At 37.8% G+C, this 12,746-nt stretch overlaps 3 protein-coding genes across 3 annotated transcripts in view; all 3 read right to left on the bottom strand.

Moving 5' to 3' along the window:
* LOC129577064 (COP9 signalosome complex subunit 6) overlaps positions 1-12,746 on the bottom strand; it is a 50,684-nt gene that overhangs the window by 28,194 nt on the left and 9,744 nt on the right. The gene's annotated exons all lie outside the window — the stretch shown is intronic.
* LOC129577059 (SET and MYND domain-containing protein 4-like) lies at positions 6-8,339 on the bottom strand. Its single transcript, XM_055463503.1, has 9 exons — positions 7,000-8,339; positions 5,245-6,910; positions 3,309-5,155; positions 2,874-3,111; positions 2,498-2,672; positions 2,328-2,430; positions 1,620-2,253; positions 808-1,531; positions 6-470 (listed from the first exon to the last, which is right to left on the bottom strand). The coding sequence occupies exons 3-9, from the start codon at positions 3,449-3,451 to the stop codon at positions 76-78; spliced, it is 2,412 nt and encodes an 803-aa protein (XP_055319478.1). The 5' UTR covers positions 3,452-5,155; positions 5,245-6,910; positions 7,000-8,339; the 3' UTR covers positions 6-75.
* LOC129577062 (uncharacterized) lies at positions 10,683-12,726 on the bottom strand. Its single transcript, XM_055463518.1, has 3 exons — positions 12,036-12,726; positions 11,044-11,958; positions 10,683-10,966 (listed from the first exon to the last, which is right to left on the bottom strand). Exons 1-3 carry the CDS (start codon positions 12,700-12,702, stop codon positions 10,896-10,898), a joined length of 1,653 nt encoding a protein of 550 aa, XP_055319493.1. The 5' UTR covers positions 12,703-12,726; the 3' UTR covers positions 10,683-10,895.

The following is a 12,746-nucleotide window of genomic DNA, read 5'->3' as shown; positions in this document are numbered from 1 at the left end:
TTAAATTTTTATTATTTAATTGTTTTTATGTCAAAGAAATGGATTTTTTCCATTGTAAAGCAAAACAAAAATGACTCAATCTATTGAATCATCATCACTTGCCAGTGACACTGTATCGTCATGATCATCATCGCTTTCTAGATTAAATTTTGATACGCGATCGTTGAGCTTCACCGTTTCGTCGATTTCTTTGATGGCATTTTTGAATATCGTCTGCATTGGTTCCGATAAGATCGTCAGCGATTTCTCCATCTTCTTGACATCGAGCACTTTTCGGATTTTCTCAATTTCCGGCAATAGCTTTTGCATTTTTTTGTCCAACTCCAATTCCTTGGCCATTAGCAGCACGTTCAGAGCATATGTTATTGCCATTACCGTTTCCAAACTAAATTGCCCGAAACGCTCACGACAAATCACATAGTTATCGACGGTGATGTATGCCAATGTCGCGAATATTTCTTTTTGATCAACTGAAAAAAGAGACGAAGAAATTTGAATTAAATGGTATTTTATTGAAATCAGACACAATTTTCTATGTCAATTCTCTGAGTAATCAATAATTTGTTTTTGTTGTTTTCTAAGAAAATACATTTGATGACACATGCACGCATTTGTTGCAAGAGCATCAAAAAATTGCAAATCATACTTAGTTTCAGGTCAAATATTTCGTTTAAGTAATAAACTACTCAACAGCTACAATGCTGTGAATGAATAAATCGCATCTAGAAAATTGGACTCGGAAATTAGAAGATAATCTTCTAATTTCTGAGGGTCTTCTGTAATTCATTAGCAATTCTATTTACTCACCATGCATTTGATACCGTAGCAACGCTTGTGCCATGACTGTCTTCAACTCGTGATACTTTGACAAACACTTGGACACAGTCATGTAGTAAGACGCGGCCGTTTCGGTTTTTCGCCGTTTTCGATAAAATTGAAATTCGAGATCGTTCTCGGTGCTGGTTGCCTCGAAGAAATCTTTCAACGACCGTGGATTCAATAGTAGTATTTTTTTGCATTTTTTGCAATTGAATTTCGACATAAGTTGTGCCATAAGTTGGTCATCATGCAGATAGTGCCACCATTGACGTTCCGGGAAATCGATTGCAATTGATGAACGGCACTGTCCATTCGGACAGATGTACTCGTGATATTTCATGAATGTTTGATCATTGTTGGAGCACTTCTCACATTTACAATCGAAGCAATACTGTTGCTTGAGTGCTGCTTGACGTTCTCCCTTCGACATAAGCTTGTAGTTTGGGCCGTAACAATTGAAGATCTCTTCATCCTTGGCAATATCGCGTGAAGCATAAATGCTCAGAAATGGCCCATTGAAACGGTTGGAGATGTTCGGGTCACACGAATGATTGAGCATACTGACTTTGGGGAAGATTGCAGTGAAAATGCGAGATGAAGATGTCACGAGATGAAGATCATGAACCATTATAGTTTCGGTATCGCGGTAGCTATGGTCACAAAGACTAGGCGGCATCAATTCAATATCCGAAATGGCGTGACCATTTGAAACCTAGAGCAAAATAGCGATTATGAATTGTTTGTTTTTTTCCTTCAGATTTTGAAACGTGGGTCCAACGAATAGAATCATAATAAATTACCAATTGTCCAATGTGCCGCATAAGAACAGCAGCCGTGAATTTCTTCCAGTCATCCACATTCGGCATGATTTGTTTGCATTTTTGTGGTAAATTCGTGAAAAAATCGGTACATTCATCCAAGTAAACGGCAAGCAATTGAGCTGTGAGTGCGTATCGTAGGCAATCACTTGTGTCCATTTTATCAAAATTCGTAACCAGCCGCAGTACATCACCATACACAAAGTCTGCTTCATTTATTGCCGTAAGTTTTTCCAATATTTGCTCAGCGGTCGCATCGGTTTGATTAAGTCGCTCGATTGCATCAGCAAAACCAATCACAAAATTACGAAATGACAAGTGAGCTATACCGATTTTCATCCACAAATTTTTCTGATAACCAGCACACTCAAACTTGTGGATACTTTTGTGCTGGTCGACACACGTTGGACTGCAATAGGATGCACGAGCACATGCGTAGCATGGAAATGGAATGCAATTGGTTTTCGCGCAATTCTGACAATGATACGGGATTGTGTCCGGATGATAATCATTGTAAACGGGCACAAAAGCAAACGCCTTTTCTCGGTAAATCGGTTGATTCTTTTTGATGTCTTCGCCAGCAATGACATAGCGTCCAACCGATTCGTTGAATTTTCTAAAATAAATAACACAACATTCATCAATCAATGAGGGTATTTTAACCTTTCTCATAAACATTGCAACTCTTACTCAATTGTTTGCTTATTTTCGAACATATCATCCGTTGGCTTTGTTTTACTTGATTCTTCGCCTCGAACCCGCATATCTTCAAGCAACTTGCGCAGCTTCGGTACTACATTTGGCAGAAAAAACGGTCAAATTACGATTGATTGGCAACAAACAACTTAAATCTCATTTACATTTCATTTGATTCTCCATGAATATCTCTTTTTCGACTAGCTCCTCCATTTCCCGAAGCGCCACTTGTCTTTCTTCAACATTTTTGCCCAAATAAAACTTCCGTTCCAGCAACTTATCACGTTTATTCATCGGATAATTGAATTTCAAAGCCAGTTCGCAGTCATGGTAACCTTCCTAAAAATGAAAAATGACGATATTTTGGTTTCGAATCAAGAGTTTGTATCATTCAGAAGAAATGTTCGAAATATTGTCAATTACTCCGAATTTGCCTAAAAATTGCAAATATTCAACGTTAACGATTGGGACACAAAAATTGGGGAGCAAAAATGTTCCGATTGAATTGAAGAGTATGTAAAAATCAAACATTTCGCCTACCTCCATAAATTCCAGCATACGCAAATAGCAAGCGGCTCGATTGGCATGGGCTAATGCCAGTTCGACGCTATCTTTTGGCGCACTGAATATGGCCTTTGTATAATAATCGGCTGCTACATCGAATGGTTCGACAATCTCGGCAAAATACTGATTGCCACCTTGCCGAAGACGATTGGTCAGATTGACGGAGCGTGTGCGTGTTTCATTCAATTTTGTAATCCATCGACGTAGGCTATCGCTGTTGAATGAGGTAAGAAAAAAAGTGTTTTTCAATATGTGGTTTCGTTGTATCATTTACAATGAAAAATTATTAATTTTCCGTTCCATTTCCATTTTGGCACATTTCGCCTTTTGCATGAATTTCATCTTTTCCTCTTAATTTTCTTTTGACAAAAAAAAAACAGCACCAAATAAAACCTGAATTGCATATCTCACCTGAGTGTTGAATTTTGGTTCAAGAAATCGATTGTTGATAATTCTCCCGAAAAGCGAAACACTTGTTTATCCACATATTTTCCGCTGTCAATCAGCACATTCATCATGATATCCCATTGTGAACCGACATTTTCGGCCTGCATTTTGTCCGATGAACTATTAATTCAAGCCAAATGGATTTTTATTCGAATCTGACGAAGCAGCTGCACTCACAAACAAAGTATCAACACTATTCGCTTCACCGGTTCAAACTAACACCACCGTGCAGATGGTCAATGTTGTTTTAGGTTATGTTCACCCATTGCGTTTGACACAATCAAGTGAATCTGTCAAATAAAAATGCAACACAAAGACAAGAGCGGTTGATTTCAATTGAAAGTCATGAAAATAAAAATGCTAATCCATTCATTTGTTAAAATTGTTAATCGTATTTTATATATAAAGAAAATATGTATCCCTCGAAAAAAAAATTGGACCAATAGATCCTATTGGCCTGACTTCTACATTAACTTGTTGATTGGACGACGACAGCTAATTAATCCCTTAATTAATGTAAATTAAAAAATATTTTGGCTAGTAATTCTGGATTTTTCTCTTTTAATTCGGCCCAGGCTTTTGTCGCCACTACTTGGTTGCGATGCTTTAATATGAAATCCAATACGACCGATGATAATCGCTTTGAGTTGGCTTTGTCGGCAATTTGAACGATGTTCGCTGCATTTTCAACGGTCATACCATTTATGATGACATCTTCGCATGCTTTTTTTAGGGCAACCATTTGATATCTATCACTTAAATATAGTAGAGGTTCGGTTAATTTTTTCAATTGAGCTGGCCAGCTACTGTACATGAAAATGAGAAAGTCTTCGGATGCGTCAGTGCTGGTGTTGAGCATTTGTATCACATTTGGTGAGTCGGCAAATTGTTGCCGGAATACTGGACTTTGAGCAATTAGAACGGCACGATTAACGTGAAACACTTTTTTCCCATTACCGGTTCCGCTATCGACATGCACTTCGGCATCAGCATAGCGTTGGGTGATAAAGAATCGACGCAATCTCTTGAAACCGGATGGCGTTGCCACTGTTGACGGTTGACATTGAATATCGCAGTTCACATTTGCAGGTAGTTTACCTTGAAAATCAATCGCATTTGCTAAAACGTTTGCATGATTGTTGACCAACTGTTGCCACTCCTTTGTTTTGCTAATCTCATGGAAATGTTCGAGTAGAAAATGTGATGCGAGGGTCATCAGGAATCGGGAATCGGTCTCATCGGCCAGCACAACCAACGATCCGGCATTTTTTATATTAATCCGTATGCTCAAACGCTTTGACATCTCACATTTTAGCCAATCCAATTGAAATTCGGTTGCCGCTCGCAATAAATTGCTATATTCGTCTTCGTTGTTGAATAGTTCGATGGGCAATGAACCAGTATAGATGAAATTCAGCGCGTGCGAAACGGTTTTGTGATCAACGAATGGCAAATCAAGGCGATCTTTGCTATCTCTATCATTTGCATCCGTTTTGTTACTTAACCAAATCATCGAATCGAAATATGCAGAATGCGCCGCTAAAATCACTTTGTGCGCACGAACCACCACATTCTGCGACACGATATCGATGTCAGTGAAATTATCATTCAATTGCAGGTCATTTAAATTATTTTCGACCAAGTATTCCTTGTACGATGGCTCTTCCTTTTGTCGACAAATATTCACTTTTGGTTGTTCCATTGGCGTATCATCATCGCTTCGAAAAATCATGATCACTATCACAATCACTGCTAGCAAAACAAATGCACCCAAAACTGCTCGACCGCTCATTTTTACTGTCGCTGCAAAACTACAAAAATAAAACAAACTTGAATCAATTTCAAACCGAGTTGATGGCATACACTCCGAAAAAAAGACCAGAATTTCGAAACGAAATACCTTCGTGTATAAATGTCAAAGCCTACGGACACAATGAATAAACACGGTCGACTATGTTGATTTGAGATTATTTTTGTTTATGATGTGACCAGATGATTTTCACTGCAGATCACAAAGCCCATTGATAGATGGCGTGATGAGTGTGTGTTAATGTTTTGATTCGCTTTTCTCTTTACTCATTCTTCTTCTGTGTATGGATCTTGGTTCAGCGATCGACTGCTACTTACTCGGTTCAAGAAACACTCAGCTTTGTGCTCATGTTCGCCTGTTACTTGTTGCTCCGATAGACATACTTACGGATCGTTGTTTGGCATTTGAAATGCATTTTTAATCCGATCGCACCGAATCAATGCCAAAACGGAGAAAGAGAAAATAAACCCATCTAATCGACTTGAACGACAACGACAACGACAACGACAACGTACTACTACTACTATGAACACCAACACAACGGATTAACAACAAGCAACGCGTACATCTTCTTTCGTATTCTGAGAGAGGGAGAGATTTAACTTACTTAACAATTATGCGCACCTAGTTTTACGGTTAACGTTTGAATGACGATTTCGGTTTGTCGAGCAATCCATCGCTTCCACGAATGTTGACAAATGAATGCGATGAGAAACAGCACCAAAAATACGTACGCTATGTTTACATGGTCGCATTTCGCCAGTTTCGCGCAAAAATCGTTCGACGAAGACAACGACGACGATATCGTTGTTAATTCGCTCAGCTGTGAATTGATACGGTTGGCCATTGAGAGAAACGGGTTTTGCGGCTTTTTCGATTCGGCTACAAAAGCAATATGCGATTTGGCCATAAATGAATGACACGACGAGAGATGCGATGCGTTTGACGGTCAAACACGAAATGAAATAAAACCAGTGCCGAAGTGCAAACTATATGCACGCACATACATGTTCTATATGCAGCAGATCCGGAGAGAACACCAGAATGAAACGAGCAAAATGAAAACAATAAAACCGAAATATTGAAATGCGTCAAGTGTCTGAAGAATAAACGACGGAATATTCTTATGAACTGAAATCGCATTATTTATGCAAATAAAAATCAAACGTTTGTGTTTTTTTTCCGCATATAAAAAAAATGTCTCGTTTATTTTATTCTACATTCAGTACAATATATCTTATCTCTCCGCTTTGTTTATCATATACGAACACACACAATCTTATAAAAAATATTTCATTTAATAAATATAAAACACGTACAAACTTGAGTCAACAAAATAATTTGCTACCTATGCTATGGGAACATATTTTTTTCTCTTTTCGTTGTTTAAATAAGTACTAAAATGATGAGGATATTTTGGTAGTCTTATCATATCAAAGTGAAATTTTTTCTGATGTCTTAAACATAATTCATACTAAAATATTCGGCAATATTGTTAGGGTCAGCAATAAAATTGGCATTTGTTGCAATTGAACGCTATTGGCCGTGGTTGTATTGTCAATCATAGCTGCAGCGACGGTGCCGAATTCCGGATGGCCGCTCGCAGGTGATTCAGATGCATTGGAATTTATTTGGAAAAATGATGTTACAAAGTGTTTGATGTCATTCGCATGATAAGCAGAAAATAAGAAAATCACAACCACAATGCATCCAGCGATGTATGGATGGCACTTTGGGCAGCAGGATTTTTCGGTGTCTAAAATAACAGAGAAAAAAACAACACACAATTTTTATTAAAACTTTCGATCAGCAGAATTTCATCATACAATTCATTCATGTAATTACCACACATCTTACACAGTTGTTTGTATTCCATTTCTTTGGTAATTCGAAAATTTTTGCGATCGTTGAAGTTTGATGGTTCGTTGATGACTAAATCTTGTCTTGTCTTGTTTGCTTCGGTCGGTGCGCGCGCATGCGTATGTGTTTGTGTGGGTTATGGTCAATGGCCATGTATATGCTGGCGTATTGCCAGCTAAAGTTGAGCGTACGACGACTGCGTTCAGAATACGGATGCGTGTGAGTGTGTGTGTGTTTATGGCAGCGTATGCGTTGATAATAATGGGAGAAAGAAGAGTAGCTGAGGAATCGGTAATAAAGGAGAAGAGAATTACTTTCGACGACCACATTGCACACACTTGCCGCACCGCGTCTGCTACCAGCGATGGTGTATAACACAGAGATCGTGTGTATGTGTTCACTTGTTCTTGGCTTCTCGATTGCGGTATGCGTGCGTCGCACTTATGAATACCTGTTACTTTTTCTATCAGTGGAAAAGAGTTATCTTTTTTTGCCAATTAAGTGTGTAGCGCATTTGCTTTTCTTTTTTGCTGGATGATCCCATTCAATTGTGGTGATCGTGCATGTGGCCGGTTTCAGCGGTGAAATTGGTGTTTGGTTTCCTTTTTTGAAAATTCCAATGGAAATTTGTTGTTTGTTCGATTTTATTATAATGTTTGCTGTTATGCACGCCTGCTCACACATTATCGATCACTATAGTTTAATTCTGAGTTTCTCCTCCATCCATCCATCCATCCATCCATGCATTATCGGCAACTCGTTGAATTAGCCAAAGAAAATGAGCCAACATTGCAATGCAAATCGGCAAATGGGCAATGATTTGACCATATTTTTTGTACGGTTTTATGCAACTTTCTTCCGTTCGGCATCATTTTCTGCCAGGATGTCTTGATCTTTCGTGGCATTCGTTCACGCTTGGTTTTTTTCTTCTTTTTTGCGTAGTGAAATACCAGCATAGCCATATAGCAACACAAAACACACAGATGCACTGCTAATAGGCAATTGAAAAAATACCAAGAGACCATTTTAATGCTTGATTTAAATTTACTTTCCTGAGTTAGTCCTGAGTTCCAGAAATGACGTTCTTTTTCAATCGATCGATGTCGCCTGAAGACAATAAGGCTGATGCGTTTCTATTTATAGCAATCCCTTGTTGCTCTTCCATTTTATATATTTTCTCTACAAAATGATGGTGTTTTAAATACTGAAGAATTTCATGATCATGCATGTTTTTTTTTCATCATCGAAGCGTAATTTTTCCTATCACTGCATGAAATGTGTTGTCGCTTCAAGAATTTCAGGCCCTGATTCATCCGATTGGAATTTGTGGAATAAACAAATGATTTATTCTCAATTTGTTTAACAGTGAAAATGAAAACTGCATAAATTTTCACACAAAAGTTCCTGACGCTGCACGAATGCTGTGAGTCATCCGATTGGAATTCGTAGTGATTGACAAAAAATGTTTATTTACTTACGTCTTTATAAATGTTTCTTTCATACACCTTTGAAACAATATTAATAATAATTAATGTTTCTTTCACTATTCACTTTGCTCTCCATAACTTATTGTTTTTCTTCATTCACTCACTCATTTCTCGATAATTCATTTGCACTGTTGTTATATTTCGTTGTTTTTGCAAATGCTTTTCGCCTGGACGGATATCTATGGTGTTTCCGATGTTGTGTGTTGTATTTTGGTCGTTTGTTTGTAGTTTGCTTCATAATGCATTTCGTGAGATTCCTTGCTGCTGTTACATTGGACTCGTTGCCGGTGGCAATCTCTCTCGAATCGTTCTCAAAAAAACCTTCGCAGTTCACTTCGATGATAATGCATGAACAAAATGACAACTATAATGCAGGATGCTGGAATGATTGGGTGAATCTTAGGGCATTTATCCACCGATTTGTACATGCTGAATGTCTTTCATTCGTTATTCGATGCAAAAAAAAAATTATGACGATACTGCGATCCTGGTTTGGATTTGAAGTGAAAAATGTATTTTAGAAACAAATAAGACGTTCTTCAATTCGGAATACCTAATGAAGTGCGTGGTTGAATTACACTGATACGCATTGATTATCGTGAAAAACTAAACGTGCACGGAAGTTTAATAAGAAACACACAACATAACGGCGTAAAACGCGTTGGAGGATGCGTGTGTGTGCGTCTACAGAATGACTCGACAAACCTATTGGTGACGTTTGACATCGATGTGCATTGTGCATAACCTTTCCCAAACCATGATCATTTCCTTCAATCAATTTTTCTGTTGTTCCGATAAATAAAATTGAAAGTAAAAAACCAATGATTGCCATTGTGAAAACAACATATTTTATTCATATTCGTTTCAGTACTTATCTCTCATTTTTCTAAATCTCTAAGTTTTTTTTTTCATTGAAAATTTTCGTCATATGATTTCCATTGAAATGCATACTGCATAGCCATAACATTATTTTTTTCTCTATTTAATTTCATGCGATTCATGACTAAATTAAATTCGTATTCGTTCCCTTTTTCTTGGGATACTAATTTTTTTTTTACTTTTTCTTCAGTTCTTATTGCTGATAAATTATTGTTGATAAATTAATGAATAAAAAACTAACTAAAGAATTAGAATTTTGTTTCTAATTTTTCGCACTGATGGCAGTTGAAACACCCGTAAATTTTGTACGTCATTTGTGACTGAGTCAATGACATGAGAACTATTGAATAGTTTGTATGTATGAATGTGTCGTTCACACATATCATGTTCGCCTGTTACTTTTTCTACCATTTGAACGGGTTAGTCACATGTGTTTGTGATGACAGAGAAATGTAATAAGGCATATCAAAACTAATTTAAGATGTGTTGAGCTTGATGAAGTTGTTGGTTGTTCTCCTCAATTACAGCTCGTTGTAATTTCTGGATTAATACAGAATCGCTTATGCTAAATGCTGTAAGTGTGTTTTGTGGATTGGGAGAATGTAAATCATGCTGCATTGATGGATGGTGACGATGTTCTTGTTTGATATGGTTCATTTTGTTGCGGGCTTCGATTAATTCTGCTTCATGAACATCAATGGATTCCCAGCCCATGAATCTTTCCAGGCCATCTCGGCAAAAGTATCCAAACATTAACACAATAACAACAACAATGAAAATCCAAACGGGATGATGGCATTTCATTTTGCGTCTTACATTTTCCATTTCACATGAGTGGATTTTTTCGATTTGGATAATGTAAGTCATGTTTATTTGATTGGAAAAAATTCGTTTCTTTTTGACAATATTGTGAAATTCACGGAGCAGCACAAATCGATGTGCACTGATTGAAGGTGTCAAAGAGACTGATTGAATAAGCGAATATGTGTATTGAAAAATGTCACCATCTTGTATTTATCAATGTATTGACATGCGTTAAGCCTAGTCTACAGTTTCATAAACTAAAAACCAATACGATCATCGAAAAATCAATTGCAATTGTAATAATCATGATTATTTACATAATTTTTTCTTTGAAAAAATGTCATTGATTCTATTGTGGTCCAAAGAAAAATTATCCTTCAGTAAATTGTATCATTCATGACATAATTTTCTAGCGATCAATTATTGATGATCGATTTGATTTTTGACATTTTTTATTCACCCACACAAGTGCACGCACATATGAAATGACAATTTTGGTTTGGATTTAGATAACCATTACATTAATTTATTTTGAAAACAATCAGCTGTTTCATTGAAAAACGCTTCATTCTTTAGTTCTTGATGGAAATGATAAATCAGTGTTCTTTCAATTAGTTAGGTAAGTAAAAATATAAAAAAGGTTGTCCATTTTATTTAGTGTATTCTTTTAATTCCAGTTTCCAGTCAATAATCATAGAAATATGTTGAAGATCAGCTTAGTTTAAAGTCATCAATGTTTACCTCGGCGGTGGTGAATACAACATCAGGTGTATTTCCCGATCCTAATTCAAATGGAAAACGGATGAAATGTTGCACAAAAATATAAACAAAAAAGAAACATTGATCGATTAATTCCTACCCAAGCGATACCACTTATTACTGTTGCCACTGTCCTCTCGCATTGCATCAATGGCATGTCGCAGAGCAAACATGGTAACCACTGATAGCGTAAGTGCCGGTTCTCCAGTAGCTTTGGATCTTAAAATCCCATCATTGTTGACATTTTGCAGGAATTTTATGCGGAAATCAATCGGAATGTCTTTGGCACCAGGCACTTTGTATGTCCACGTTCGATTGGTCACCAATTCACCTGTACGCTGATCATATTCCAATTTTTCGGTCAACCAATAGCCGACACCCATCATAAATGCACCCTCGATTTGACCAACATCAACCAATGGACTCATACTTTTGCCGGTGTCTTCATGAATATCAACTCGCGAAATTTGTAAGTTCCCCGTCAACACATCCACTTCAAGCTCGGCACATGCACAACCAATAATGTTGTAAGCTTTTGCGGTACTGTTTTCGAACGTTTGTTTTTCGGTTAATTCAATTGATTGTGCCCAAGCGTCATGAACGATCTCAAGCCATGGAGCATTCGGTTTCTTCTCCCGAACTGGTTTCAACCGTTCTAAAATACGTTCGCATGCCATTTTCGCAGCCATGCAAACCGATTCACTTGTTATGCTGGCAGCGGTGAATGTGTTATTGGCCACTATGATTGAGCTGTGAGGCGTTACTGTGATCAAATCCAATGGAACTCCAAGAACATGGGCAACCACTTGAGTGACTTTTGTATTTATGCCTTGTCCAATTTCCACGCCACTGTGTGAAATTGCCACCGTACCATCGCCATGGTAAATGGCAATATATGCGGATAATGGGACTATATACGACGCTGGAAATGTCATGACCGCCACACCGATTCCCCGTTTGCGCCAACGATTCTGCTGATTGAATTCAGCGATTTCGGCTCGACGGTCGTAATAATCTGAAGAAATTTTTATTTATTATTTGAAATGATGAAATCCAATTCATTGAAAGTTTTATTAAAATTTTTGAGATTACCGATGTCTTTAAGGAATTTTGGGAATATTTTAGGCAGTGGACCATTGTTGTGAAAATTGTTTATTCTCACTTGAGCCGGATCCAAGTTAACCTCTCGTGCAATATGTTCCATTAGATTCTCTTGAATTGCAATCGATTCCGTTGAGCCAGGCGCTCGAGCCAATGTTGAGGATGATGCATCTGTTTCCAAACGATTCACTTTAACTTTCCATTCCATTGCGTGAGAATAACATGACATATTTATAGATTCCATCAGATTTGGCGTTGCATCATCGTTTAGAGAGCAACCGAAATCCGAGATGATTGAAGGTGCAAACTCAATCAGACGGCCCGTTGCTGAATCAACTGTTGCATCATATTCGACGGCACAGCCATAACGCTTGCCCATGACGGTCATATTTGATTCGATGCTCATTACGAATCGTACGGGCAAACGTAATAAATGACAGGCCAGTGCACAGGCACAACCGACATGAGATGTGCGCGAAAGTTTTGCACCGTAACCACCACCAACTCGCTTAAAACTCGCGATGATTTTACTTTGCGGCATTTTTAGGCAACGCGAAACCGCAACATGGGCCAAATCCAACCATTGTGATGAAACGTGAAAGTTAATGCCGCCGTCATCGTTTGGTGTACAGAAAACGGTTTGAGGCTCCATTGTCATGTGATACTGTGAACCGAATTCGAAATCACCTGCAGATAATTCAT

This window comes from Sitodiplosis mosellana, unplaced genomic scaffold (assembly GCF_009176505.1).
Source record: "Sitodiplosis mosellana isolate CC-2019 unplaced genomic scaffold, AAFC_SMos_1.0 Smas_scaffold_6197, whole genome shotgun sequence".
Classification (NCBI taxonomy): domain Eukaryota; kingdom Metazoa; phylum Arthropoda; class Insecta; order Diptera; family Cecidomyiidae; genus Sitodiplosis; species Sitodiplosis mosellana.
Note: the sequence above shows the minus strand (reverse complement) of the source record. Positions and strands in the feature narration are given on the sequence as shown.

Bases quoted from the DNA above. Each gene is read 5' to 3' on its own strand.
- LOC129577062 (XM_055463518.1), bottom strand. From the start codon at position 12,702: ATGACAATGGAGCCTCAAACCGTTTTCTGTACACCAAACGATGACGGC. The intron at 11,959-12,035 runs GTAATCTCAAAA...AAATTTCTTCAG, and splicing joins AAAATTCCTTAAAGACATCG to ATTATTACGACCGTCGAGCC. The intron at 10,967-11,043 runs GTAGGAATTAAT...CATTTGAATTAG, and splicing joins TAATAAGTGGTATCGCTTGG to GATCGGGAAATACACCTGAT.
- LOC129577059 (XM_055463503.1), bottom strand. From the start codon at position 3,451: ATGCAGGCCGAAAATGTCGGTTCACAATGGGATATCATGATGAATGTG. The intron at 3,112-3,308 runs GTGAGATATGCA...CTCATTCAACAG, and splicing joins AACCAAAATTCAACACTCAG to CGATAGCCTACGTCGATGGA. The intron at 1,532-1,619 runs GTAATTTATTAT...ATTTTGCTCTAG, and splicing joins TGCGGCACATTGGACAATTG to GTTTCAAATGGTCACGCCAT.